General features: G+C 39.7%; 1 protein-coding gene and 1 non-coding gene across 8 annotated transcripts in view; both read left to right on the top strand.

The window, feature by feature from the left end:
- DENND5B (DENN domain containing 5B) overlaps positions 1-24,632 on the top strand; it is a 206,919-nt gene that overhangs the window by 137,932 nt on the left and 44,355 nt on the right. For 3 of the 7 annotated variants that reach the window (XM_043880881.1, XM_043880880.1, XM_043880879.1), the window contains 4 exons: positions 508-658; positions 18,971-19,064; positions 19,890-20,000; positions 23,695-23,826. In XM_043880881.1, coding sequence (XP_043736816.1) covers positions 508-658; positions 18,971-19,064; positions 19,890-20,000; positions 23,695-23,826 — 488 coding nt within the window. Of the gene's footprint in view, positions 1-507; positions 659-18,970; positions 19,065-19,889; positions 20,001-22,787; positions 22,822-23,694; positions 23,827-24,632 lie in introns of those variants that run through there. The other 4 variants (XM_043880884.1, XM_043880883.1, XM_043880882.1 and 1 more) reach the window with 2 other exon arrangements.
- On the top strand, positions 2,142-2,213 carry TRNAC-GCA. Its single transcript has one exon. It is a non-coding gene; the product is annotated as a tRNA-Cys (tRNA).

The raw sequence follows: 24,632 nt of genomic DNA, 5'->3' as shown, positions 1-24,632 counted from the left end.
AAATGAAGGTAATAAACTTTACACAGTTCCTTGTTCTTTACAAGTGGAAAAGCATGAATATTTAGTGGATCTTTGCAAAAAGAAATAAAGTAACATAGGGCTACAGTGCTTGCTTTTACCTTCCCTAATTTTGTCTTTCAGCTCAAGGAAGATATTTTATTTGCCATCATTTTCTTTAATGTTGTACTTAGAACCATATTTTCATTAAGAATATGAATTTCCCACTCATGGGAAACTGTTTCAGTACTAAATTATAGATTGTTTTTTAACCCCACTGCCCTGCTTTTGCCAAATGCAGAAAATAGTATGAGAATTCATCTTCTAGTATTTACTTAAAACTAACCTTTTTATACTTACATTATACTGATTTCTGAAAAGCTTTTGTAGAAATCAATTTCAGACTATCACAGAGATTGAGTTTCTCGTCACTGCATGAATAGAGGAAGCATTATCTTTTAAGCTTTAGCCAATGAAATGTTTCTAACATCCTATAAATTTAATTTATAGCCCAGTCAATTGAGCAGCGACTGATGAAAATGGATCACACTGCAATCCACCCACATCTACTTGATATGAAAATTGGTCAAGGCAAATATGAGCAAGGATTTTTTCCAAAGTTACAGTCCGATGTCTTGGCAACGGGACCAACTAATAACAAGTAAGCATGTTCTTCATTTGAGTCGTTGATTGAAGGAGTGAATGAAGGGCACCAGTGCTCTGCACCTCCTATGGGGACTGCTAAACTATTAAACATTTTATCAATCATTACTTTTTCGAAAACCAAATTAATCCACTTGAAATATGAATTGACAATGAGTATTTGACTTTTAATTCCATCATGTAAGAAAAGCCAAAAGTAGAGATTTTTTTCTTGTTGAAGTAATGTGCACATAGGAATAGCTTAGTTTTAAATGTTTAAATATAATGCTAATACTGTCTAATGGAATTAGAAAAGTTACGCCTTCACGGTCTGTATTAGTTTCTAGGACTGCTGTAACAAAGTACTACAAACTTGGTGGCTTAAAATGACAAATTTATTCTTTCATAGTTCTGGAAGCTGGAAGTCCAAAATCAAAATGTTGGCAGTGCCATGCTCCTTCCAAGGCCTATAGGAGACGATCCTTTCTTGTGTTTTCCAAGTTCTGGTGGCCCCAGGCAGTATTTGGCTTATAGTAACATAACTCAGTCTCTGTCTGTACTTCACATGGCTACTATCCTTCTATGTCTATGTTCAAATGTCTCTCTTCTTATAAGGACACCAGTCATGTTGGATTAGGGCCCATCCTATTGGCCTCATCTTAACATCTGCAAAGACCTATTTCCAAATAAGATCAAATTCACAGTGTTGGGATTAAGATTTCAGCATTTATTTCAGAGAGACACAATTCAACCCATGACACCATTTTGTACTTCTAAGTATCAGATACAGAAATTATAAAACAACCAAAAATAAAGATAAACCCTATCATTCTTTATGGTAGATGATCCCATTCAGAAAATATTTGAATATGGTTAGAATGGAAAACACTTATTTGGGTTTAAGGGAATTCTTGATTTTAGGTGAATGCCTATATGTATGCTCAGTCCTGTCTGACTCTGCAACCATGTGGACTGTAGCCCATTTTCATACCGTTCATGGGGTTCTCAAGGCAAGAGTACTGAAGTGGTTTGCCATTCCCTTCTCCAGTGGACCACATTTTGTCAGAACTCTCCACCATGACCCATCCGTCTTGGGTGGCCCTATAAGGCATGGCTCATAGTTTCATTGAGTTAGACAAGTCTGTGGTCCGTGTGATCAGATTGGTTAGTTTTCTGTGATTGTGATTTTCACTCTGTCTGCCCTCTGATGGAGAAGGATAAGAGGCTTATGGAAGCTTCCTGATGGGAGAGACTGATTGAGGGGGGAAACTGGGTCTTGTTCTGATGGGCGGGGCCATGCTCAGTAAATCTTTAATCCAATTTTTTGTTGATGGGTGGAACTATGTTCCCTCCCTGCTATTTGCTGCTACTGCTAAGTCGCTTCAGTCCTCTGACTCTGCGACCCCTTAGACGGCAGCCCACCAGGCTCCGCCATCCCTGGGATTCTCTAGGCGAGAACACTAGAGTGGGCTGCCATTTCTCCAATGCATCCAAACTGGGCTTCCCTGGTGGCTCAGAGGTTAAAGCGTCTGCCTGCAATGCAGGAGACCCAGGTTCAATCCCTGGGTTGGGAAGATCCCCTGGAGAAGGAAATGGCAACCCACTCCAATATTCTTGCCTGGAGAATCCCATGGAGGGAGGAGCCTGGTAGGGTACAGTCCACGGGTCGAAAAGAGTCAGACACGACTGAGCTACTTAAAAAAAAAAAAATGTGGTGGAAGTACTGAAGATAATGGTGACCTCCTTCAAAAGATCCCATGCATGTACTGCTACATTCAGTGCCCCCAACCCTGCAGCAGGCCACCATGACCCACACCTCTGCTGGAGACTCCTGGAAACTCCCAGGCAAGTCTGGGTCAGTCTCCTGTGGGGTCACTGCTCCTTTCTCCTGGGTCCTAGTGCACACAAGGTTCTGTTTGTGCCCTCCAAGAGTCTGTTTCCAGTCCTGTAAGTTCTGGCAGCTCTATGGTAGGGTTAATGGCGACCTCCTCCAAGAGGGCTTATGCCATACCCAAGTATGCTGCACCCAGAGCCCCTGCCTCTGCGGCAGTCCACTGCAGACCCGTACTTCCACAGGATATACTCAAGTAGTTCTGTCTCGGTCTCTGTGGGATCTCTGGGTCCTGATGTGCACACAGTTTGCTTGAGCCCTCTAAGCATCTCTGGTGGGAATGGATCTGATTCTAAATGCAATCCGCCCCTCCTGCCGTCTTGCTGGGTCTTCTCCTTCGCCCTGGACTTGGGGCGTCTCCTCACAGCCTCTACAGCTCCACGCAGCTGCCACTCCAGCACCCACAGTCCTGCTGGGGCTTCCCTGACCGTGGACCTCCTCACAGCCATCCCAGCGCCACACTAAAGCAAAAACAGCACCCACTTGTGGATGTACTTGGTGACAGAAGCAAAGTCTGATGCTGTAAAGAGCAGTATTGCATAGGAACCTGGAATGTTAGGTCCATGAATCAAAGCAAATTGGAAGTGGTCAAACAGGAGATGGCAAGAGTGAACATCGACATTTTAGGAATCAGTGAACTAAAATGGACTGGAATAGGTGAATTTAACTCAGATGACCATTACATCTACTACTGTGGATGAGAATCCCTTAGAAGAAATGGAGTAGCCATCATAGTCAATCAACAAAAGAGTCTGAAATGCAGTACTTTGATACAATCTCAAAAATGACAGAATCATCTCTGTTCATTTCCAAGGCAAACCATTCAATATCACAGTAATCCAAGTCTTTCCTCTGACCAGTAATGCTTAAGAAGCTGAGTTAAACAGTTCTGTGAAGACCTACAAGACCTTCTAGAACTATCACCCAAAAAAGATGTCCTTGTCATTATAGGGGACTGGAATGCAAAAGTAGGAAGTCAAGAAATACCTGGAGTAACAAGCAAATTTACCTTGGAGTACAGAATGAAGGAGGGCAAAGGCTGACAGAGTTTTGCCAAGAGAATGCACTGATCATAGCAAACACCCTCTTCCAACAACACAAGAGAAGACTCTGCTCATGGACATCACCATATGGTCAATACCGAAATCAGATTGATTATATTCTTTTCAGCCAAGATGGAGAAGCTCTATATAGTCAGCAAAAACAAGACCGGGAGCTAACTGTGGCTCAGATCATGAACTCCTTATTGCCAAATTCAGGCTTAAATTGAAGAAAGTAGGGAAAACCACTAGACCATTCAGGTATGACCTGAGTTAAATCCCTTACAATTTTACAGTGGAAGTGACAAATAGATTCAAGGGATTAGATCTGATATACAGAGTGCCTGAAGAACTATGGATGGAGGTTTGTGACATTGTACAGGAGACAGGAATCAAGACCATCCCCAAGAAAAAGAAATGTAAAAAGCAAAATGGCTCTGAGGAGGCCTTACAGATAGCTGTGCAAAGAATAGAAGTGAAAAGCAAAGGAGAAAAGGAAAGACATTCCCATTTGAATGCAGAGTTCCAAAGAATAGCAAGGAGAGCTAAGAAAGCCTTCCTCAGCAATCAATGCAAAGAAATAGAGGAAAACAATAGAATGGGAAAGACTAGAGATCTCTTCAAGAAAATTAGAGATACCAAGGGAACATTTCATGCAAAGATGAGCACAACAAAGGACAGATGGTATGGACCTAACAGAAGCAGACAATATTAAGAAGAGGTGGCAAGAATACACAGAAGAACTATATGAAAAAGATCTTCACGACCCAGATAATCATGATGGTATGATTACTCACCTAGAGCCAGACATCCTGGAATGTGAAGTCAAGTGGGCCTTAGAAAGCATCACTATGAACAAATCTAGTGGAGGTGATGGAATTCCAGCTGAGTATTTCAAATCCTAAAAGATGATGCTGCGAAAGTGCTGCACTCAACATGCCTGCAAATTTGGAAAACTCAGCAGTGGGCACAGGACTGGAAAAGGTCAGTTTTCATTCCAGTCCCAAAGAAAGGCAATGCCAAATACTGCTCAAACTATCACATGATTGCACTCATCTCACACACTAGTAAAGTAATGCTCAAAATTCTCCAAGCCAGGCTTCAACAGTACATGAACCGTGAGCTTCCAGATGTTCAGGCTGGATTTAGAAAAGGCAGAGGAACCAGAGATCAAATTGCCAGCATCCGTTGGATCATCAAAAAAGCAAGAGAGTTCCAGAAAAACATCTATTTCTGCTTTATTGACTATGCCAAAGCCTTTGACTGTGTGGATCAAAACAAACTGTGGAAAATTCTGAAAGAGATGGGAATACCAGACCACTTGACCGGCCTCTTGAGAAATCTGTGTGCAGGTCAGGAAGCAACAGTTAGAACTGAACTTGGAATAGCAGACTGGTTCCAAATAGGGAAAGGAATGCATCAAGGCTGTATATTGTCACCCTGCTAATTTAACTTATATGCAGAGTACATCATGAGAAATGCTGGGCTGGATGAAGCATAAGCTGGAATTAGGATTGCCAGGAGAAATATCAATGACCTCAGATATGCAGATAACACGAGCCTTATGGCAGAAAGTGAAGAACTAAACAGCCTCTTGATGAAAGTGAAAGAGGAGAGTGAATGAGTTGGCTTAAAACTCAACATTCAGAAAGCTAAGATCGTGGCCTCTAGGCCCATCACTTCATGGCAAAAAGATGGGGAAACAACAGAAAGAGTGAGAGACTTTATTTTGGGGTCTCCAAAATCACTGCAGATGGTGTCTGCAGCAATGAAATTAAAAGATGCTTGCTCCTTGGAAGAACAGTTATGGCCAACCTAGACAGCGTATTAAAAAGCAGAGACATTACTTTGCCAACAAAGGCCCATCTAGTCAAAGCTATGGTTTTTCCAGTGGTCATGTATGGATGTGAGAGTTGGCCTATAAAGAAAGCTGAGTGCCGATGAATTGATGCTTTTGAACTGTGGTGTTGGAGAAGACTTGAGAGTCCACTGGACTGCAAGGAGAGCCAACCAGTCCATCCTAAAGGAAATCAGGCCTGAATATTCCTTGGAAGGACTGATGCTGAAGCTGAAACTCCAATACTTTGACCATCTGATGGGAAGAACTGACTCATTTAAAAAGACTCCGATGCTGGGAAAGATTGAGGGCGGGAGGAGAAGGGGATGACAGAGGATGAGATGGTTGGATGGTATCACTGACTCAATGGACATGAGTTTGAGTAAACTTTGGGAGTTGGTGATGGACAGGGTGGCCTGGTGTGTTTCAATTCATGGGGTCTCAAAGAGTCGGATCCGATTGAGCGACCGAACTGTACTGAACTGGACTGTAGCCCACCAGCCTCCTCTGTCCATGGGATTTCCTAGGCAAGAATGCTGGTGGGTTGCCATTTCCTTTTCCAAGGGATCTCCCCAGACCGGGGATCAAACCTGAGTCTTCTGCTTTGGCAAGAGGTGAATACAGGTGTGTAATAAAGGAGTATTTTATAAGAAGAGAACTCAAAGACTAGTAATGGGGAATATGTTAAGTTAGAAAGAAGGTTTTGAATTGGAAATCGGCAGTTTTGAAATTTAGTTCATTCCTGACCACTTAGGATTCTCGGACAGTTGCCTCTTGGAATCATTTGCCTCTTTTCTGATCTGAAAACACACTAACATTCTATAACATCTGTGATTTTCTTAAAGAGGCTCAGAGAAGGAAAGGGAAAAGCCAAGTAGTGGCAAAGAAATGGTAAAAGACTGTGATAGAGAGTGGGTGCACAAAATGGAGTGGCATTGAGCCACCAGAATTGTCAGAAGGCAGGTAGAGAATCAGTGAGGAGAATAAAACAGGTGGAATTATGCCTTTTAACCTAAGTGACCTAAAATAAATATTGATAATACTGTGCAGGTTCTTGAAAAATGGCTAAAAAGTGTGATGTCTCTATCTTCCAGATGATCTGCTGAGCTATTTGTTGGAGAAGTTTTGGTACTTACCTTTTTATTTCCCATGATGCTTGTCGGGATTTTATTGTCAGGAAAAAAATGAAACCTTGTAAATTATCACATGTGACAGTAATGCTTGGTTTAATTTACTGAATACTATCTAAGCTAAGTATTGTGCTGTTGGAGTTTCTTGGGGTGCATATATGTGATAATATTTGTAGATCCTTGTGTTTGTATAGTTACTGTCCTATTTTTAATAACCTGAAGGGAATGAAATCCTTACCATTTTCTCAGCTAAAGGTGTTCCATTAAATACGTTTCTGAAATGTGTCAAATTATTGATTATTTTAGGTTTACGTGTGAGAAAACTATGGTGATAGCAAACACATCAAAGGACGAAAGAGGGTGTGTATGAATTAAGAAAGGCTTCCCTGGTGAAAGAGAAAGTGGCTCAGTCGTGTCCAACTCTTTGCAACCCCATGGACTGTTCAGTCCATGCAGTTCTCAAGGCCAGAATACTGGAGTGGATAGCCTTTCTCCTCTCCAGGGGATCTTCCCAACCCAGAGGTTGAACCCAGGTCTCCCCCATTGTAGGCGGATTCTTTACCAGCTGAGCAACAAGAGAAGCCCAAGAATACTGGAGTGGGTAGCCTATCCCTTCTCCAGCGGATCTTTCCAACCCAGGAATCAAACCACAGTCTCCTGCATTGCAGGCAGATTCTACCAACTGAGCTACCAGGGAAGCCCCATCGGTCAAGAATCTACCTGCCAATACAGGAGACAAAAGTTCCGTCCCTGGATCAGGAATATCCCCTGGAGTAGGAAATGGCAACCCTCTCCAGTATTCTTGCCTAAGAAATCCCATGGACAGAGGAGCCTGGCAGGCTAAATCCATAGGATTGCAGAGTCAGGCACAGGAACTTTGCCAGTGGTCCAGTAGTTAAGACTCTCTCTTCCAATGCAAAGAGTCGGACACAACTTAGTGACTAAGCAACAACAACAATGAATTAAGGCAAACAGTCACAATACTGTATACATCGCCATTTCCTTTGCTTTCAGAGTATAGTACAGGCACACCTGATACTGTGATTTTGGTTCCAGATCACCACAGTATAGTGAATATCACAATAAAGCAAGAAGTTTTCAGGTTGCCAGTGCATATGTTTACACTATGCTGTTGACTATTAAGTGTACAATAGCATTATTTCTAAAAAAACAATATAGGTACCTTAATTTAAAATACTACTAAAAAATGCCTATGATCCTCTGACAGCACAGGTTGCCACTAACTTTCAATTTGTATAAAATGCAGTATCTTCAAAGTGCAATGAAATGAGGTATGCTTGTATTTATCATTATAATAATCCACCTCCTTTCAGATCTCAGTCAAAAAATTTGGAAATTTTCATCATTGCTTTACTTAATTATCCTTCTTTGTAGCCCCCCTTTTCCCCCTGCTTTCAAAAGCAGTGCCTTTCCTGCCAGTGGAGCCTTCTCCATGCCAAGAGAGTGTTAGTTGTGGCGATAATGCTGATAATAGCTAGTATTATTAAGCTGGTCTGCACTAGCTTCTTTGCTGACTGCATTAAGTATATTAGTTCTTTGATCCTTATTATAAGCATATCCCTACATATAAACCTATATTGTTTTACCCATTTTATGATGGTGACTCAGAGATGATCAACAAGTCACTTCAGGATCACACAGCTAGGAAGTGGTGAAACTAGGACTCAAACTTAGGTCTACTAATTCAGAGCCCAAGCACTTAACCATTGTACTATATATACCTGACTCTGTCACTCTCATACAAAGGGGATGTGTGCCTTTTGTTGCTTCTGAGCTGGATGTTTTACTTTGGTAGCCCCCTAAGAAATTTGGAATATCCTAAAATACTGAATGTAAGAGAGTTCAGCAACAGCCTGTCATACCAATCTGATGAGGTCTCATATGCCTCAGCCCTGCCTCACCCTGGGCTCTGTGAAGAGGGGTAGACCCAAAAGAAGATAGGATAGTGTCCTCGGAAACAGGGTACATTCTCAGGTGCCATCTTGCTTCATGAAGAGTTTCATGAAGCAAAGATTGAGATCAAAGAGCCTAACCCTGAAACAGTGTCATCATTATATGTTGGTAAGTGTACTAGCTTGGATTAGTAGCAGAGTTAGGATTAGAACCCGGGTTTCCTTATTACTGGCACCATGTTCATGATGTCTAATTCAGAAGAACTGTGGGAAGGTCTGGAAAATCTTCAGTACCAGCGTTCTTTTACATATTTGGAAAAAGAATACTATGCAGTAAAGTGAAGTGTGGATTTTTAAAAAGCTTTATTTGATTGAACTCTGTTATTTAAGTAGGTTGCTTCAACTCTAATGAAGACAGTGAAAGAGGATGATTCACTAGAAAGGTGGAAAAGTTGTATGTTCAGAATGAAATCTTCCTTTCCTGTAGAAATGCAAGTGTTTATACTAAAGTCTTGGGGAGGAAGGTTGCAGAGAGAATTAATACGCTGCTTATGAGATGGAAGTAAATAGCTCATGACTAAAAATTTTACTCACTTACTTACCTTAGTTAATTTGCAGAGTTTCACCCTCCAGTGAAGAGTTATCCTTGCTTTTATAAACACTGAATTTGAAATGCACTAAGACATGTTGACTGTTATGGGGATTCAGACTTTCCAAATCATTGTACTAGATACAGTATTTTATTTTTCACAAGTGGATGACAAAGTCATCAGTTCATTCATTTTCTCTCATGGTTATAAATTATCCTAATTTTTTGAATCAGTTTGACATGGGCAGACTATTAATTTTTATTAATTATTTTTAACAATTAAAATAATTTTTAATTTTTATTTCCTTTGGATAGCATTAGAGTGCTCCTTCATTCATTTGGAAAATATTTATGGAACCCATACTATATATGAGACACTGTCCTGTTCATTGGGACTTTAGCAATGAACAAAATAACAAAAATCCCTGCTTTCAGCATGAGGAAGCAAACAAGGAACTTATTAATATGTAAAATAAATAACCTGTCAGAAAGTGATAAGGTTTGTGAAGAAAAATAAAGTAGGGAAAGGAAGGAAGGAGTGCTGAGGAGGAAAGATTTCAATTTTAAAATCTTCCTGCCATATTTTATTGCTTTTAATCTTACATATAATCTCAAATTTTCCCATTTCCACACAGAGCCTCAAGAATTACATTTTTAACTGAGTTGTAGTCTGAAAGCATTACATTTTCACCTAGATTGTAGTCTGAAAGAGAATAGATCTCAGAATTAGTTACAGGGTAAAGGGATTTATAACCATGACTATGCAAATGATTGATCAACTGTTCAAATTCCATAAGCTACTTACAAAACAAAAACAAATAAGCAGTCTAGTATTTCCGCAAATGTACTCTTCTTTGGTAAAATTATACTTACCAAATGAGGTTTAATAATGTAAAGAATAAATTATTTAACAAGATGAGAAATGTGTGGACTTCATAGTAATTTTTTAAAGCAGATGCCCATTTCCCTGTTTTGAAAAGAAAATTAAACTGGGCATTTTGTCTCAAAGAATGAGATAGTTATATCCTGAGAGTTAATATTTATCCTTGTCTTTTGTGCTTTTCCAGTTTGCCTACCAGGAGAAATGTTCAGCCATGTGTATTTTGTGCCTTCCTTTATTCATTATAAGTTCATTAGCTGGTGTTTATAATCCACCTCATATTTTTACTATTTGTTTAGTAACCCTAATTTTTTAATTTGAGGAAATTTTGCTACCATACATGACAGGGTTTTTTTTTTTGTTACAGGGCTGTTTCCAAGGCCTCCAGGTCTTTATATATTGTGTTACTTATATTTTACTCTTTCTCTTCATTACATAAATTCATCAGCTAGTATTTATATTTTGCTTCCAAGTTCTTAAAAAAAAAAATTCATGACCCTTGTTGAAGAGGGTACCTTTATTTAAGGTATAGAGACCGCTGCAGTGGAGTCTTGCGGTGGAGAGGGAGATTGGAGGCTTCTCTGAATACTGCATGGACACTTGGGAATTCATCACCAAGGAGCAGAGTGGGATCAGTGAGTAGGAAGTTACCAAGAGGGAACATAAGGGGTAAAGGGGGATTCTGAGTGAGCTGACCTAATAGGATTCTTGTTGAAGACAGACATGAGTGATTAGACATCACCTGGGGGATGGTGGAGAATTCAGAACTTGATCGGATGTCCAGAATGATCATATAATGAGAGGGGAAATGGTTTCTGCTAAGCTGACTTAGCAAGTTTCTTACTAAAACTGGATTTTACAAAGAAATGCATAGATAGGCTTAGGAGAAGGTCCAGGGGTCTGACTGAAGTTTGATCAAGCAGAGGATCTTTTTAAGTGTCTTGATATGCTTTTTTTTCCTGAATCTTCCTTTTCGGTATCCTTTTTACAGTCGTATACAGTCTTACATTGATCTTTTGCTTTAGGGACATTTCTAAGGATTCTACTTCAAAGATCTGTCACTGGCTCTTTGCATTTTTTTCTCAATATAAACCTATTCTTTTTAAAAAAAAAACAAAAAACTATTTTAAGAGGGGCTACTTTACTTTGCTACCATTTTTATCATAATTATTCAGTGTTCCTCTAAATAGCAGACTGAAATGAGATGATTCATCAGTTTGAAACCAAAGGCATGCATAAATTATTTAAAGAGCAACAAAAGAAGCAGCACTCTGATTTTAAGCTTTTTGTAAATTGGATACTGTATTAATAATACATTTTAAATCATCAGTTGTCGGTCATGCAGTGTGACTTGCTGGATGACAAAAGTATAAATTCACATCTTGTGTATAGCTCCGTGCTCTCAGGGGTTTATCAAGAGTAAATAGTTCTAGAATAGTGCAATGAATGCAGTCATGGGCATGATAAATCAAGAGCTGAAAAGTCTTTTTAAATAATTTGATATATGAAGAAAACATACACTATTTGACATAAATTGTAGCAGTATTTTTTTGGATCTGTCTCCTAAAGGAAATGAAAGCAAAGATAAATAAATGAGACCTAATTAAACTTAAAATTTTTTGCATAGCAAAGGGAGCCATCAAGAAAAACAAAAGACAGCCTACTGAATGGGAGAAAATATTTGCAAATGATATGACTGATAAGGGATTAATATCCAGCCTAAATAAATGGCTCATCTAATTTAACATAAAAAAAAAAATTAAAAATGAGCAGAAAGTCTGGATAGAAATTTTTGAAAAGAAGACATACACAAATGGCCAACAGGCACAGGAAAAGATGCTCAACATCATTAATCATCAGAAAAGTGTAAGTTAAAACCACAATGAAATAACATCTCATGCATACGTCACTCAGTCGTGTCAAACTCTTGTGACCCCATGGACTGCAGCCCACCAGGCTCCTCTGTCCATGGGGATTCTCCAGGCAAGAATACTGGAGTGGGTTGCCATGCCTCCCTCCAGGGTTTCCTCCCAACCCAGGTCTCCTGCACTACAGGCGGATTCTTTACTGTCTGAGCCAGCAGAGAAGCCCAAGAATACTGGAGTAGGTAGCCTATCCCTGCTCCAAGGTGTCTTCCCAACACAGGAATCAAACCATGGTCTCCTGCTGGGGTCTCCTGCATTGCAGGTGGGCTCTTCATGAGCTGGGCTACCAGGGAAGCCCCAAATACCACCTCACACTTGTCAAAATGGCTATCATCAAAAAGACCACAAATAACAAATGTTGGTGAATAAATGGAGAAAAGAGAACCCTTGTACACTGTTGGTGGGAATATAAATCAGAGAGGTCACTATGGAAAACAGTACGGGTGTTTCTCTAAAAACTAAAAGCTATTTTATAGTTCTATTGCCATATTTTATAGTAGTTCTATTTCTGGGTATTTATCTGGGAAAAAACCAGAAAAGGCTAATTCGAAAAGATACATACACCCCAGTATTCATAGAAGCATTGTTTATAATTGGCAAGATATGGAAGCACCCTTAGTATCTTTCAATAAATGAATGGATAGAGAAGATGCGATATCTGTACATATACACAAGGGAGTAATACTCAGCCATAAAAAAAGAATGAAATTTTGCCATCTGCAACAACATGGATGGACTTGAAATAAGTACAAGAAATAAGTCAGAGAAAGACAAATACTGTATAATATCACTTATATGTGGAATCTAAAAAGTAAGACAAATTAGTGAACATGAAACAGGAACAGATTCACAGATACAGAGAACAAACTAATGATTATCAGTGGGGAGAGGGAAGGGGAGGGAGACACAAGATAGGAAATTAAGGTAGAAGATTAATCTAAGGTAGGAGATAGGGTAGGAGATTAAGAAGTACGAACTACTATGTATGAAATAAATATACTACAAGGATATAGAAGAATGTAGGGAAGACCACTTGGCCTTTCAGGTATGACCTAAATCAAATCCCTTATAATTATACAGTGGAAATGACAAATAGATTCAAGGGATTAGATCTGATAGAGGGCCTGAACACCTATGGACAGAAATTTGTAACATTGTACAGGAGGCAGTGATCAAAACCATCCCCAAGAAAAATGCAGAAAGGCAAAATGATTGTCATAAGGCAAAGGAGGCCTTACGAATAGCTGAGAAAAGAAGAGAAGCAAAAGGCAAATGAGAAAAGGAAAGATATAACCATATGAATGCAGAGTTCCAGAGAATAGCAATGAGAGATAAGAAAGCCTTTTTAAGTGAACAATGAAAAGAAATAGAGGAAATCAACAGAGTGGGAAATACTGGCGATCTCTTCAAGAAAATTAGAGGTACCAAGAGAACATTTCATGCAAAGATAGTCTCAATAAAGGGCAGAAATGGTATGGACCTAACAGAAGGAGAAGATATTAAGAAGAGATGGCAAGAATGCACAGAAGAACTATACAAAAAAGATCTTCTTGACCCAGATAATCACGATAGAGTGATCAGTCACCTAGAACCAGACATCCTGGAGTGGGCCTTAGAAAGTATCACTATGAACAAAGCTAGTGAAGGTAATGGAATTTCAGCTGAGCTATTTCAAATCCTAAAAGATGATGCTGTGAAAGTGCTACAGTCAATTTGCCAGCAAATTTGGAAAACAACAGTGGCCACGGGACTGGAAAAGGTAAGTTTTCATTTCAGTCCCAAAGAAGGGCAATGCCAAAGAACATTCAAATTACCACACAATTGTACTCAAAATTGTACTGCACAATTGAATTCAAAATTGTACCGCACAATTTTACATGCTAGCAAAATAATGCTAAAAGTCCTTCATGCTAGGCTTCAGCAGCATGTGAACTTACAGATGTACAAGCTGGATTTACAAAAGGCAGAGGAACGAGAGATCATATTGCCGACATCCATTGGATCATAGAAAAAGCTAGAGAATTTCAGAAAAATATATGCTTCATTGACTACACAAAGCCTTTGACTGTGTAGATCAGAACAAACTGGAAAATTCTTCAAGATATGAGAATACCAGACCACTTTCAATGGACTGTTTCCAAATTGGGAAAGGAGTATTTCAAGGCTATATATTGTCACCCTGTTTATTTAACTTACATGTAGAGTACATCATGTGAAATGCCAGACTGGATGAAGCACAAGCTGGAATCAAGATTTCCAGGAGAAATAATCAATAACCTTATATATGCAGATGACACCACCCTTATGGCAAAAAGCAAAGAGGAACTAAAAAGCCTCTTGATGAAGGTGAAAGAGAGTAAAAAAGCTGGCTTAAAGCTCAACATTCAAAAAAACAAAAAGACCATGGCATCCAGTTCCATCACTTCACGGCAAATAGATGGGGAAACAATGAAAACAGTGACAGATTTTATTTTCTTGGACTCCAAAATTACTGCAGATGGTAACTGCAGCCATGAAATTAAAGGATATTTGCTCCTTGGAAGAAAAACAGTGACAAACCTAGACAGTATATTAAAAAGCAGAGACATTACTTTGCCTACAAAGGTCTGTATAGTCAACACTAGGGTTTTTCCAGTAGTCATATATGGATGTAAGAGTTGGACAGTAAAAAAGGTTGAGTGCTGAAGGATTGATGCCTTCAAATTGTGGAGAAAACTCTTGAGAGTCCCTTGGACAGCAGGGAGATCAAACCAGTCAATCCTAAAGGAAATCAACCCTGAATATTCATTGGAAGGACTAATGCTAAAGCTGACAGTCCAGTACTCTGGCTTCCTCATGCAAAGAGGACTCATTGGAGAAGATCCTGATGCTGGGAAAGATTAAAGGTAGGGGGAGAAGGGGACAACAGAGGACAAGATGGTTGGATGGCACCACTGACTCAATGACATGGGTTTGGGCAAACTCCAGGAGATAGAGGAGGACAGGGAAGCCTAGCAGGCTGCAGTCCATGGAGTTGCAAAGAGTCAGACACTACTGAGCAACTGAACAACAGTAACAACAAGGATATATCATACAGCCCAAGAAATGCAGCCAATACTTTATAATAACTGTAAATGAGGTATAACTTTAAAAAATTGTGAATACTTTGTTGTATACTGAAACTTACACTGTATATCAGCTATACTTCAGTTAAAAATTAATTGAAAATAAAAAGAAAACCACCTATAATGCCATCACCATAAAATGTTAACTTTTGGTATTATGCCCTTCCATTGTATGGATCCTTGTGTGCATGTCCATACTTGTTTTGCTAATTAGAAAATTACTTACACAGCTTTGTATCCAGCTTTTTCATTCATTATTGTATCATGACCACTGTCCCATATTATTGATATTCCTGAAAGTGAAAGTCTTAGTCGCTCAGTTGTGTCCAACTCTTTGCGACCCCATGGGCAGTAGTAGCCCACCAGGCTCCTCTGTCAGTGGCATTTTCCGGGCAAGAATACTGGAGTGGGTAGCCATTCCCTTCTCTAGGGGATCTTCCCTACCCAGGAATCAAACCCAAGTCTCCTGCATTGGAGGCAGATTCTTCACCATCTGAGCCACCCTGGAAGCCCCATTGATATTCCTGGTAACTTAATTTTTTTTAATGACTTTCATTATAAAGGTCTTTCATTATATCACCCCCTACTGTTGAACATTTAGGTTGCATTGAGCCATGAAATTAAAAGACGCTTGCTCCTTGGAAGAAAAGCTATGACCAACCTGGACAGCATATTAAAAAGCAGAGACATCACTTTGCTGACAAAAGACCCTTTCGTCTAGTCAAAGCTGTGGTTTTTCCGGTAGTCATGTATAGATGTGAGAGTTGGACTATAAAGAAAGCTGAGCCCCGAAGAATTGATGTTTTTGAACTGTGTTGTTAGAGAAGACTCTTAAGAGAGTCTCTTGGACTGCAAGGAGATCCAACCAGTCAATCCTAAAGGAAATCAGGCCTGAATATTCATTGGAAGGGCTGATGTGGAAGCTGAAACTCCAATAGTTTGGCCACCTGATGCAAACAAAGAACTGACTCATTGGAAAAGACCCTGATGCTGGGAAAGATTGAAGGTGGAAGGAGAGGAGACGATAGAGGATGAGATGGTTGGATAGCATCACCGACTCGATGGACATGAGTTTGAGCAAGCTCCAGGAGTTGTTGATGGCCAGGGAAGCCTGGCGTGCTGCAGTTCATGGGGTCGCAAAGAGTCGTACACAACTGAGCAACTGAACTGAATTGAGCATGTTTACTTGATCTGAGTAACCGTTGGTTGTAAGATCTGCTATTAATTCAAAAGGTTTTTGGAAAAATTATGCTTTAAACTTGTATATGACGTAGAAGATTCATCCTAGTTTCAGAAACTTTTATTTTTTTTTAATATTTATTTATTTGGCTGTGCTGGGCCTTAGTTGCAGCATGTGGGATCTAGTTCCTTGACCAGGGATCAAACCCAGGACCCCTGCACTGGGAGCTCAGAGTCTTAGCCACTGGACCACCAGGGAAGTCCCCTCAGAAATGTTTAAAAGCCAAAATGTAAGTCTTGTGTGTGTAGTCACTCAGTCATGTCCAACTCTTTTGCTGACCGTAGCCTGCCAGGCTCCTTAGTCCATGGGGTTCTCCAGGCAAGAATATTGGAGTGGGTTGCCATTCCTTTCTCCAAGGTATCTTCCCAAGCCAGGAATTAAGCCCTCGTCTCCTGTTTCCTACATTACAGGCAGATTATTTATCCACTGAGCCATTGGGGAAGCCCCAAGTGTGAGTCACTAACTTACTCAAAATGTGAGTCTTAGAATAAAGGAAACTCAGAATTCATTATTGCATATATGCTGTGATGAACATCTGTAAACCTAAATATTAGACTGTGTCTCTGATTAAATTTATTTAGGGTGTATTTATAGAAGGAACAGGTGATGTAGTTGACTCTGCAGATAAAATGGCTTACAGAAATGATATTGACCCTTCAAGCATTTATAGCAGAGAGGATTATATAGAAAATAGAGTTAAGTTATTATAAAACACTGTGATAAAAGCTATAATTGGAGAATAGGAGAGGGATAGCTAATTTAAATTTGGAGGAATCATAGAACACTTTCTATGTAGCATCTAAAGCTGTCTGAGAGATGAATAGAAGGGAAGAAAACTTAATCTTCCAAGGCTCAAATGTGAGAGATCTTACCCCATTGGGATCACTGAGATACTTGAAGACATCTGGAGGTTTAAGGTAGAAGGATCAGCAGAAAGTGTAAGTAAGCTAAGAATGGAATTACAGCCATTGGATTGGCAGTTAGGGCTATAAATGGCTTCATCAAGATCATTTTCAGGAAAAGAAGCTGATTTGAGATGAACAGTAGATCCGAAGATAATTAAGCAGAGACCTTACATGTAAACTTTTCTTAATGTTTACATGAAAGAGCAAATAAACAGATTGAAATGTAGTGTCAGAGAGACCAGCATACTTGTACGCTAAAGGGCAATACTCATTTGAGAGAAAAAAAATTGGAGATATGGCACATGATATTTCTAATGGAGAAGATTGGAGTAGGTAAGAGAGGACTGGTCAGGGATCCTGGTGGAAGAAAGTTTTGAGCTGTGGCCAGTATATATTACACTTTGGGATTAGGAGAAAGATGAATGGGGGGTGGGTCTGTATGTGTGTATCAGTGAAGTAGAGAGCAGCAGGAAGGAGGCAAGGCTGGGTCATCAACTTGAGTAGAGGCACTTGAGGATAAAGGGAAAGGTTTGGTAACAGTCTTTTAAGAGAAATGGAGAACAGTGTGGAGACTCCTTAAAAAACTGGAAATAGAACTGCCATATGACCCAGCAATCCCACTCCTGGGCATACACACTGAGGAAACTAGATCTGAAAGAGACACGTGCACCCCAGTGTTGATCACAGCACTGTTTATAATTGCCAGGACAGGGAAGCAACCTAGATGCCCATCAGCAGACGAATGGATAAGGAAGCTATGGTACATGTACACAATGGAACATTACTCAGCCATTAAAAAGAATTCATTTGAATCAGTTCTAATGAGATGGATGAAACTGGAGCCCATTATACAGAGTGAAGTAAGCCAGAAAGATGAAGACCAATCCAGCATACTAACACATATATATGAAATTTTAAAAGATAGTAACAATAACCCAATATGCAAAACAGAAAAAGAGACACAGATGTACAGAACAGACTTTGGGACTCTGTGGGAAAAGGCGAGGGTGGGATGTTCTGAGAGAATAGCATTGAAACAAGTATACTATCAAGGGTGAAACAGACCACCAGCCCAGGTTGGATGCATGAGACAAGTGCTCAGGGCTGGTACACTGGGAAGACCCAGAGGGATGGGATGGGGAGGGAGGTGGGAGGGGGAATCGGGATGGGGAACACGTGTAAATCCATGGCTGATTCATGTCAATGTATGGCGAAAACCACTATAATATTGTAAAGTAATTAGCCTCCAACTAATAAAAATAAATGAAAAAAAAAATGGAGGAACTTGATAAAGGGCAGCAGGTTCAGTGATTCTTGGTAGTCATGAGGGAAATCAAGAACTAATCTATTAATACATGGATATGACAAAAGAAAGTGCTAGGGTGGTCTCTATCCAGACTTGGGGCTCTATTGGGCAGGTAGGTGGAAAGGAGAGAATCATTATAGACACTGTACATTTTTTAACCTCAGTTTGAAAGAAGCATTGATTGTGGTGAGGGTTGCACATCTCTATGAGTATGCTAAAAACCACTGAATTGGATATTTTAAATGGGTGGATTATATGGTATCTCCTGGAGAAGGAAATGGCAACCCACTTCAGTATTCTTGCTTTGAAAATTCCATTGTGAGGGGAGCCTGGCAGGCTATATAGTCCATGGGGTTGCAAAGAGCTGGCCGCAACTGAGCCAATATCTGATATCTAAATTACATCTCAATAAAGCTGGTATATACTTGTTTAAAAAGAATCTATTGAAAAGTAAGTATTGCTGGTCTTTAGTTTTCAACCGTACATCCTTTCTATTTTAAAGACAGGTGAGATCACATTTTATTTTTTCTTTTGACTGTTTGTTTTAACCTACCCCCTTCTGTTCTTTCAGTCGCTGGGTGAGTCGGAGCGCCACTGCACAGCGCAGGAAAGACCGCCTTCGCCAGCATTCCGAGCACGTTGGGCTGGACAATGACTTGAGGGAGGTATGTAGGTTGCCTTCTTGGCACGCCTTGATGCGGGAACTGTTAACTAGGCTTATTTAGTCCAGCAGGTATCATTGTGTAGGTTCTCTTGCATTCTTCTAAAAAAAATAATTGTTCAATTTATGTTTTAAAATAGTAATTCTTTTATACTGACTGACATAGCTGAAACACCTTTTTTTTTCCATTTTGTAATTTTAATACATCTAAAATAAGGCTGTAAAACAAGTCTCCCTGTGGACCACATCAAGTAAAGGCTGAGCTTAGGATAAAGTTTTGGTCAGTATATATCCTGCAGGGGAAAAAAGGTATAAGAAGCATAGACTTTCTAAGTTTCAAGCATAATTAAAGCTTAGTAAATATATATTTGCCTGTGATGTGTCCTTGGCTTGTTCTCACCATTTTTAGGAGTGTTTTAGAATTACTTTAAATTAATATCCTTATGCTTTATTTGTACTATTTGAAAATAAAACAGTAATTATACACTTGAATAATGATAAGTAATCTTTAATTTTTTCTTGTGATCAAAAAAACGTAGTCAATTATCTGTTAACTCTTTTCTAAACTCAAATGGGTAAAAAAAAAAAGCAGAAAACATCGTTCTGAATATATATATTGCTTTTTGTTGATTTGTTCATACATACATGGTTTTAAACATTTTCTTAAGAACTGAAGCATAGCCTGTCTACTGCTTTTCTTTGTGCTACTATATTTCTCTCCCTTCCCTTCTGCTGTGACTTTATCATATGCATGCTTGTTTTGCTTGTCTCTTTCTCCCATCCTTTTCTTTTTTGCTTTTCTGTCATTTGCACTTCTCCATCCTCATAGCCTTCCGGGGAACTTGTGGTCTGTCAGAACTCCATGGCATTCTGGGAGTGGGATCAGGGTCCACCTCCTCCTGCACGACTTCCTAAAAAATCCTTCTCTGAGTGCTGCCTGGTATGTTCTTTGCCTGAAAGTCCTTTGCAGATGTTCCTGAATCTTGTCTGTGGTGTTCCTTGAATCACCCACGTGTGTGAGTGCACATAGCTCTAGATGCCTCACATCACCTTGTGACGTGAAATCTTAGCTCTCCACTTCCTTTTGTGACTTGTACCTCTTCATGATGGTGTTTGCGCTAACGAGTATTCTCTACTTTTGGCAGAGAAAACTGATTATTTGAATCCCAAATCAGTGGTATTTTTGAGGGAGAAGAAGGGGACTAGATTTAGCACATTGTTTTTCTTCCAAAAAGGGGAAATATATTAAGTATTCAAATTTTCTTTTACTTAAGCATTTTGCAAAAGTGCAGAAGTGATTCATTTTCAAACAACTTTTCTTTTGCTGAGTTTATCTCTGCAGTGTTTTATTTTACCCTTCCTTGTTCCTGGTCTGTATTTTATATGGTCAGAAAATCAGATCTCCAATACAGAATCTTAGTGCTAAGAGAAACAGTTGAGGTATCTTTGTTCAGCTTGACATGATTTAACCTAATCTAGGTGTGAGTTGATCAGTCATGTCTGACTCTCTGTGTCTCCATAGACTGTAGCCTGCCAGGCTCCGCTATCCATGGAATTTTTCAGGCAAGAATGCTGGATTGGGTAGCCATTCCCTTCTCCAGGGGATCTTCCCGACTCAGGGTTCGAATCTGGGTCTCCCGCATTGCAGGCAGTCTTTACCATCTGAGCCACCAGGGAAGCAAGTCCAAAAGGCTTTGTCTAAAGTCAAATGGACACAGAGGCAGAGCTAGGCCCACAGGCCAGGCTCCTGACTCCAAGCCAGTACTCTTCCCAGGCCCCTGCACACTGGGTTGCACTGAACATGACTTACCTGAGGGCCAGAGTTACTTAGGACTTTTGGTTGTATTTTATCCCATTATGACATAGTAAGATAAATATACTTAACTTTACATTGGTCTGCTCTTCACATGCTCCACGTTGATTAGAGGGACAGGATATTTATTAGATGAAAGCCTGTACTGAAGAGCAATTATTTCAGTGCTTACTGAATAATAGAATATGTTTTCATGGGTAGTTCCTACTATTTTGGGCTTCCCTGATAGCTCAGTTGGTAAAGAATCTGCCTATAATGCAGGAGACCCCAGTTCGATTCCTGGGTCGGGAAGATCCACTGGAGAAGGGATAGGCTACCCACTCCAGTATTCTGGCCTGGAGAATTCCATGGACTATTGAGTCACGTAAGAGTCACATAAGGGTCACAAAGAGTTGGACACAACTGAGCAACTTTCATTTTATTCATTCACTTTCCTACTATTTTTGGCTTAGACAGAAATGAGGAAGAGCATAGTAGAAATCTCAGAAGAAACCTAGGGTGACCTTCCTATGTAGGAAAGTGGACTTTATTATGAAACCACTCCCTGTGAAAGATTTCCTCCATCTCAGTTTTTTATCTTAAAATGCACCTTTTCCTCCAGTTACCCCGAGGAAAGTACGTCTTTATTGTCGCTTGTTTACTGTGAGGGCACTACTTTGCTTTTGCAGTATGCAGAGGCCGCCTCACTTCTTGCTGCGAGAAGGGGTCTTTAGCTACCCCTGTATTCATTCTGCACATGTCCATGGAGTGTGGCTTGTCATGTGGCTTCAACAAAGGTGCTCAGAAGGAGAGTTTGCATGTGGCTCTGTGAAATTCACTGTTGGCTAATGCTGTATCCGCCTCGTATGTGCTGGCTGATCAGTGACTATGGCCACTCAAAGGACAGTCCCATTCTAGCTTGCTGTCATTTATATTATAAAACAGAACCTAAATTTTAAACAGTGCTTAATTTTTAATCCAATTATTGACTTTTTAAAATCTATTCATATATTTGAGAGAAAAGGAAAAATGCCTGAGGCTTCTTCCTATTCTCTTGCTTTATCATGTACCTCACTTCTTTCATTGTAGCTAGTGTATTTCTTCCTAAGCCAAGTGTGATACTTCAGTGTTCTTGAGAATTGGATCTTGTAGTGGTTCTCTCTGCATTTGCACAGTCCTAAAGATGGAGGAATTGAGGCCTATGGAGAAACAGAACCCTTTTAACATTAGCAGTTACCATTTGTTTTTACCAACCATTTATCTCTAAGTTGTAATGTTCCAAATAACATTAGTACAACCTGAAATGATAGGAAATGCAGGTAATTGTAGTCTCATATATGATCCCTGTCTTATATCTCAGGTTTATTTTTCTGAAATTCTTCATTTCCTGCTTTTATTTATACTAACCTTCAGGATGTTTCACACAACTCTGTTACCCTTAGTTTCCCTGGTGGAGATTGTTGCCTCTCATTGTCAATTTTCCCTCTTCCTTTTACCCTCTAAAAAGGATTTGAAGTGGGAAGAAATACACACAACTAACCATGTGCAGAGTCCATTTAATTTTTAAATCCATCCTTAAAATAAGTATACTGGAAAAGAGATTATTTTGTAAATGCTGCCTTTTGTCAGGAGGGTCGGGAAGTAGAAGGTAAATGGCTTTGTTGAATTGGTGAGATTTTTAACAATTGTACTAAATTTAGCAGGTTATTTTTCTTCCAAAGGGGAAATGTGTTAAATGTGCAAAAACTCTCTTTTATTTAAAGAATGCAAAAGATTTTACACATATTTTTCTTATACTATCAAATCTCCCCTTAAGATAGTAAAGATAGATTTCACATATGTGTCTGTGGGAGGATGTGCTGGCTTGCAGTCTCTCTCACTCCAATAAACTGCTGGTTTTACTATATAATTAGAGGAATTATTCTCTAAATACAGACCTAAGACACTTAGACTTCTTGGAGATTCTGCCCTGCGGCCCTGACACCAACATAAGGTATCCGGATGAGCTTTTGCAGGTGCCACAGAAAGAAGAGAGATAACAGCTGTCCTGAACTAATTACATGTAGTGCTTCTCTTACTGGAAATTCACTAACCAAAGTTCAAGAGAAGTGGTCTGAGTTTCTATGGTCCTCTCTGAGCTGTCGTATCTCCTAAAATAATATGATATTTCCGATTTCTTTTGACCATGGAACAAGGCAAAGTAGGGATGTCTCAAAGTGTCTTGGAAATAAGAGGTCACCTCCTGCATTGGGAGTACATGTTACTTGTCAGAGTGGTCTCATAGCCTTTGTTAAGAGGCAGGTGGGCTTGTTTTATGCCCGTTTTATGAGTAAGCACATATGCCTGAGGTCATAAAATTCATTGCAGCCATTTTCCAGAGCTGACTTAATTTACTGTTGTGACTTGATTAGAACAAAGGACAGTACTGCCCAAGAGGCTGGAAGCGCCTCAAGGCTCTTGATCTGTAGGGAAATGGGTGGAGGAAACCAGAGATTTGAGAATCACTGGGTTCCTGGAAAACCCTGGGTTTGATATTCATTCAGACAGCCCAGTTTTTCCATCCTAGCCATAATCCCAACTAATCGCACACTGGGTATTCCCAGTGAAAAGACTGAATGAGTTTTTATTTGCTGTGGCTTCTGTCACTCTCATTTTCATGGGACTAACAGTAGAGGGAATATGACTACCCTCTGCCTTTCAGTGTACTAAACCTTGAACTGCTGTTGCACATATATAGACATATGGCCTTTTTTTGCATTTTGTTCCTGCACTTATTTTTAAGGTTAAGTAGGTTAGAAGAGTATCTGATGTTTATGCATTAAAAATACTCTTTAATTTTTAGAAATACATGCAAGAGGCACGAAGTTTAGGAAAAAACCTGAGGCAACCCAAATTGTCAGACCTTTCTCCTGCAGTGATTGCACAAACCAACTGGAAATTTGTAGAAGGCTTATTAAAAGAATGTAGAATGAAGGTACGTATTACTCATTGGTGCAGGACAGTGCGCATCCATGTTCACTCCATGTATGAAGCTAAAATGAACTGAGCCAACCCCCACTTGAGTCTTTAGCTTCACTAGAAAGACACTTAATACTGGGGCATAAACCTCGTGTGCTCTTTACTAAAGTCATGAACCTCTGTGGGTTCTGTCACCCACAGAATCAGTGACATGGGAGCCCTGCAGTTTTTCTCACCTTTCAGCTGTTGCTGTCTTCCTCTCCAGCATGGACAGATATTAAGCCAATCAGAAGTTCTGTCAGGGATGTTGTCAACTTATGTGAAAGGCAGCACATTTTTTGTATGTGTTTGTATGTATCTTTATGTGAACCTGTGTAGAACCTCATCTGTGCCCATATGTGTGTGCATATACCCATAAGGAAGAAGATCTTAGCTGTGTTGTAGGTTTGTGTGTTATACATGAGTCTCCTCTCAGATGTCTGTGTTTATCAGAGGTAGCACTACAAGTTGACAAAACTCAGAACATCATTTCAGCCACTCATTTATTTGGCAGTCATTTCTTGAGTACCTTCTCTGTGTTCAGTAAATGCACCATGTCAGCATCAACTTGCAATGCTGAATCACACAGACATGGTCCTTGCCTAAAGTAACTAGATTCTCTGTCACTTACATTTTATGAGGACAGTTAGGTCTGCTGTAAGTTACCATACTTGAAACTGATTTCCATTTCCTTTCCATTTTCTGGTACATACTTATTCCAGAGAAGAGATGAAAGGGAAAATGAAGAAGGAAAAAAGAGGTCTGCTTCACTTAGAAATTACA

Source organism: Cervus elaphus, chromosome 22, assembly GCF_910594005.1.
Source record: "Cervus elaphus chromosome 22, mCerEla1.1, whole genome shotgun sequence".
In the NCBI taxonomy this organism is placed as follows: Eukaryota; Metazoa; Chordata; class Mammalia; order Artiodactyla; family Cervidae; genus Cervus; species Cervus elaphus.
The sequence above is the reverse complement of the archived record's forward strand: the minus strand, read 5'-3'. Positions and strand labels throughout refer to the sequence as shown.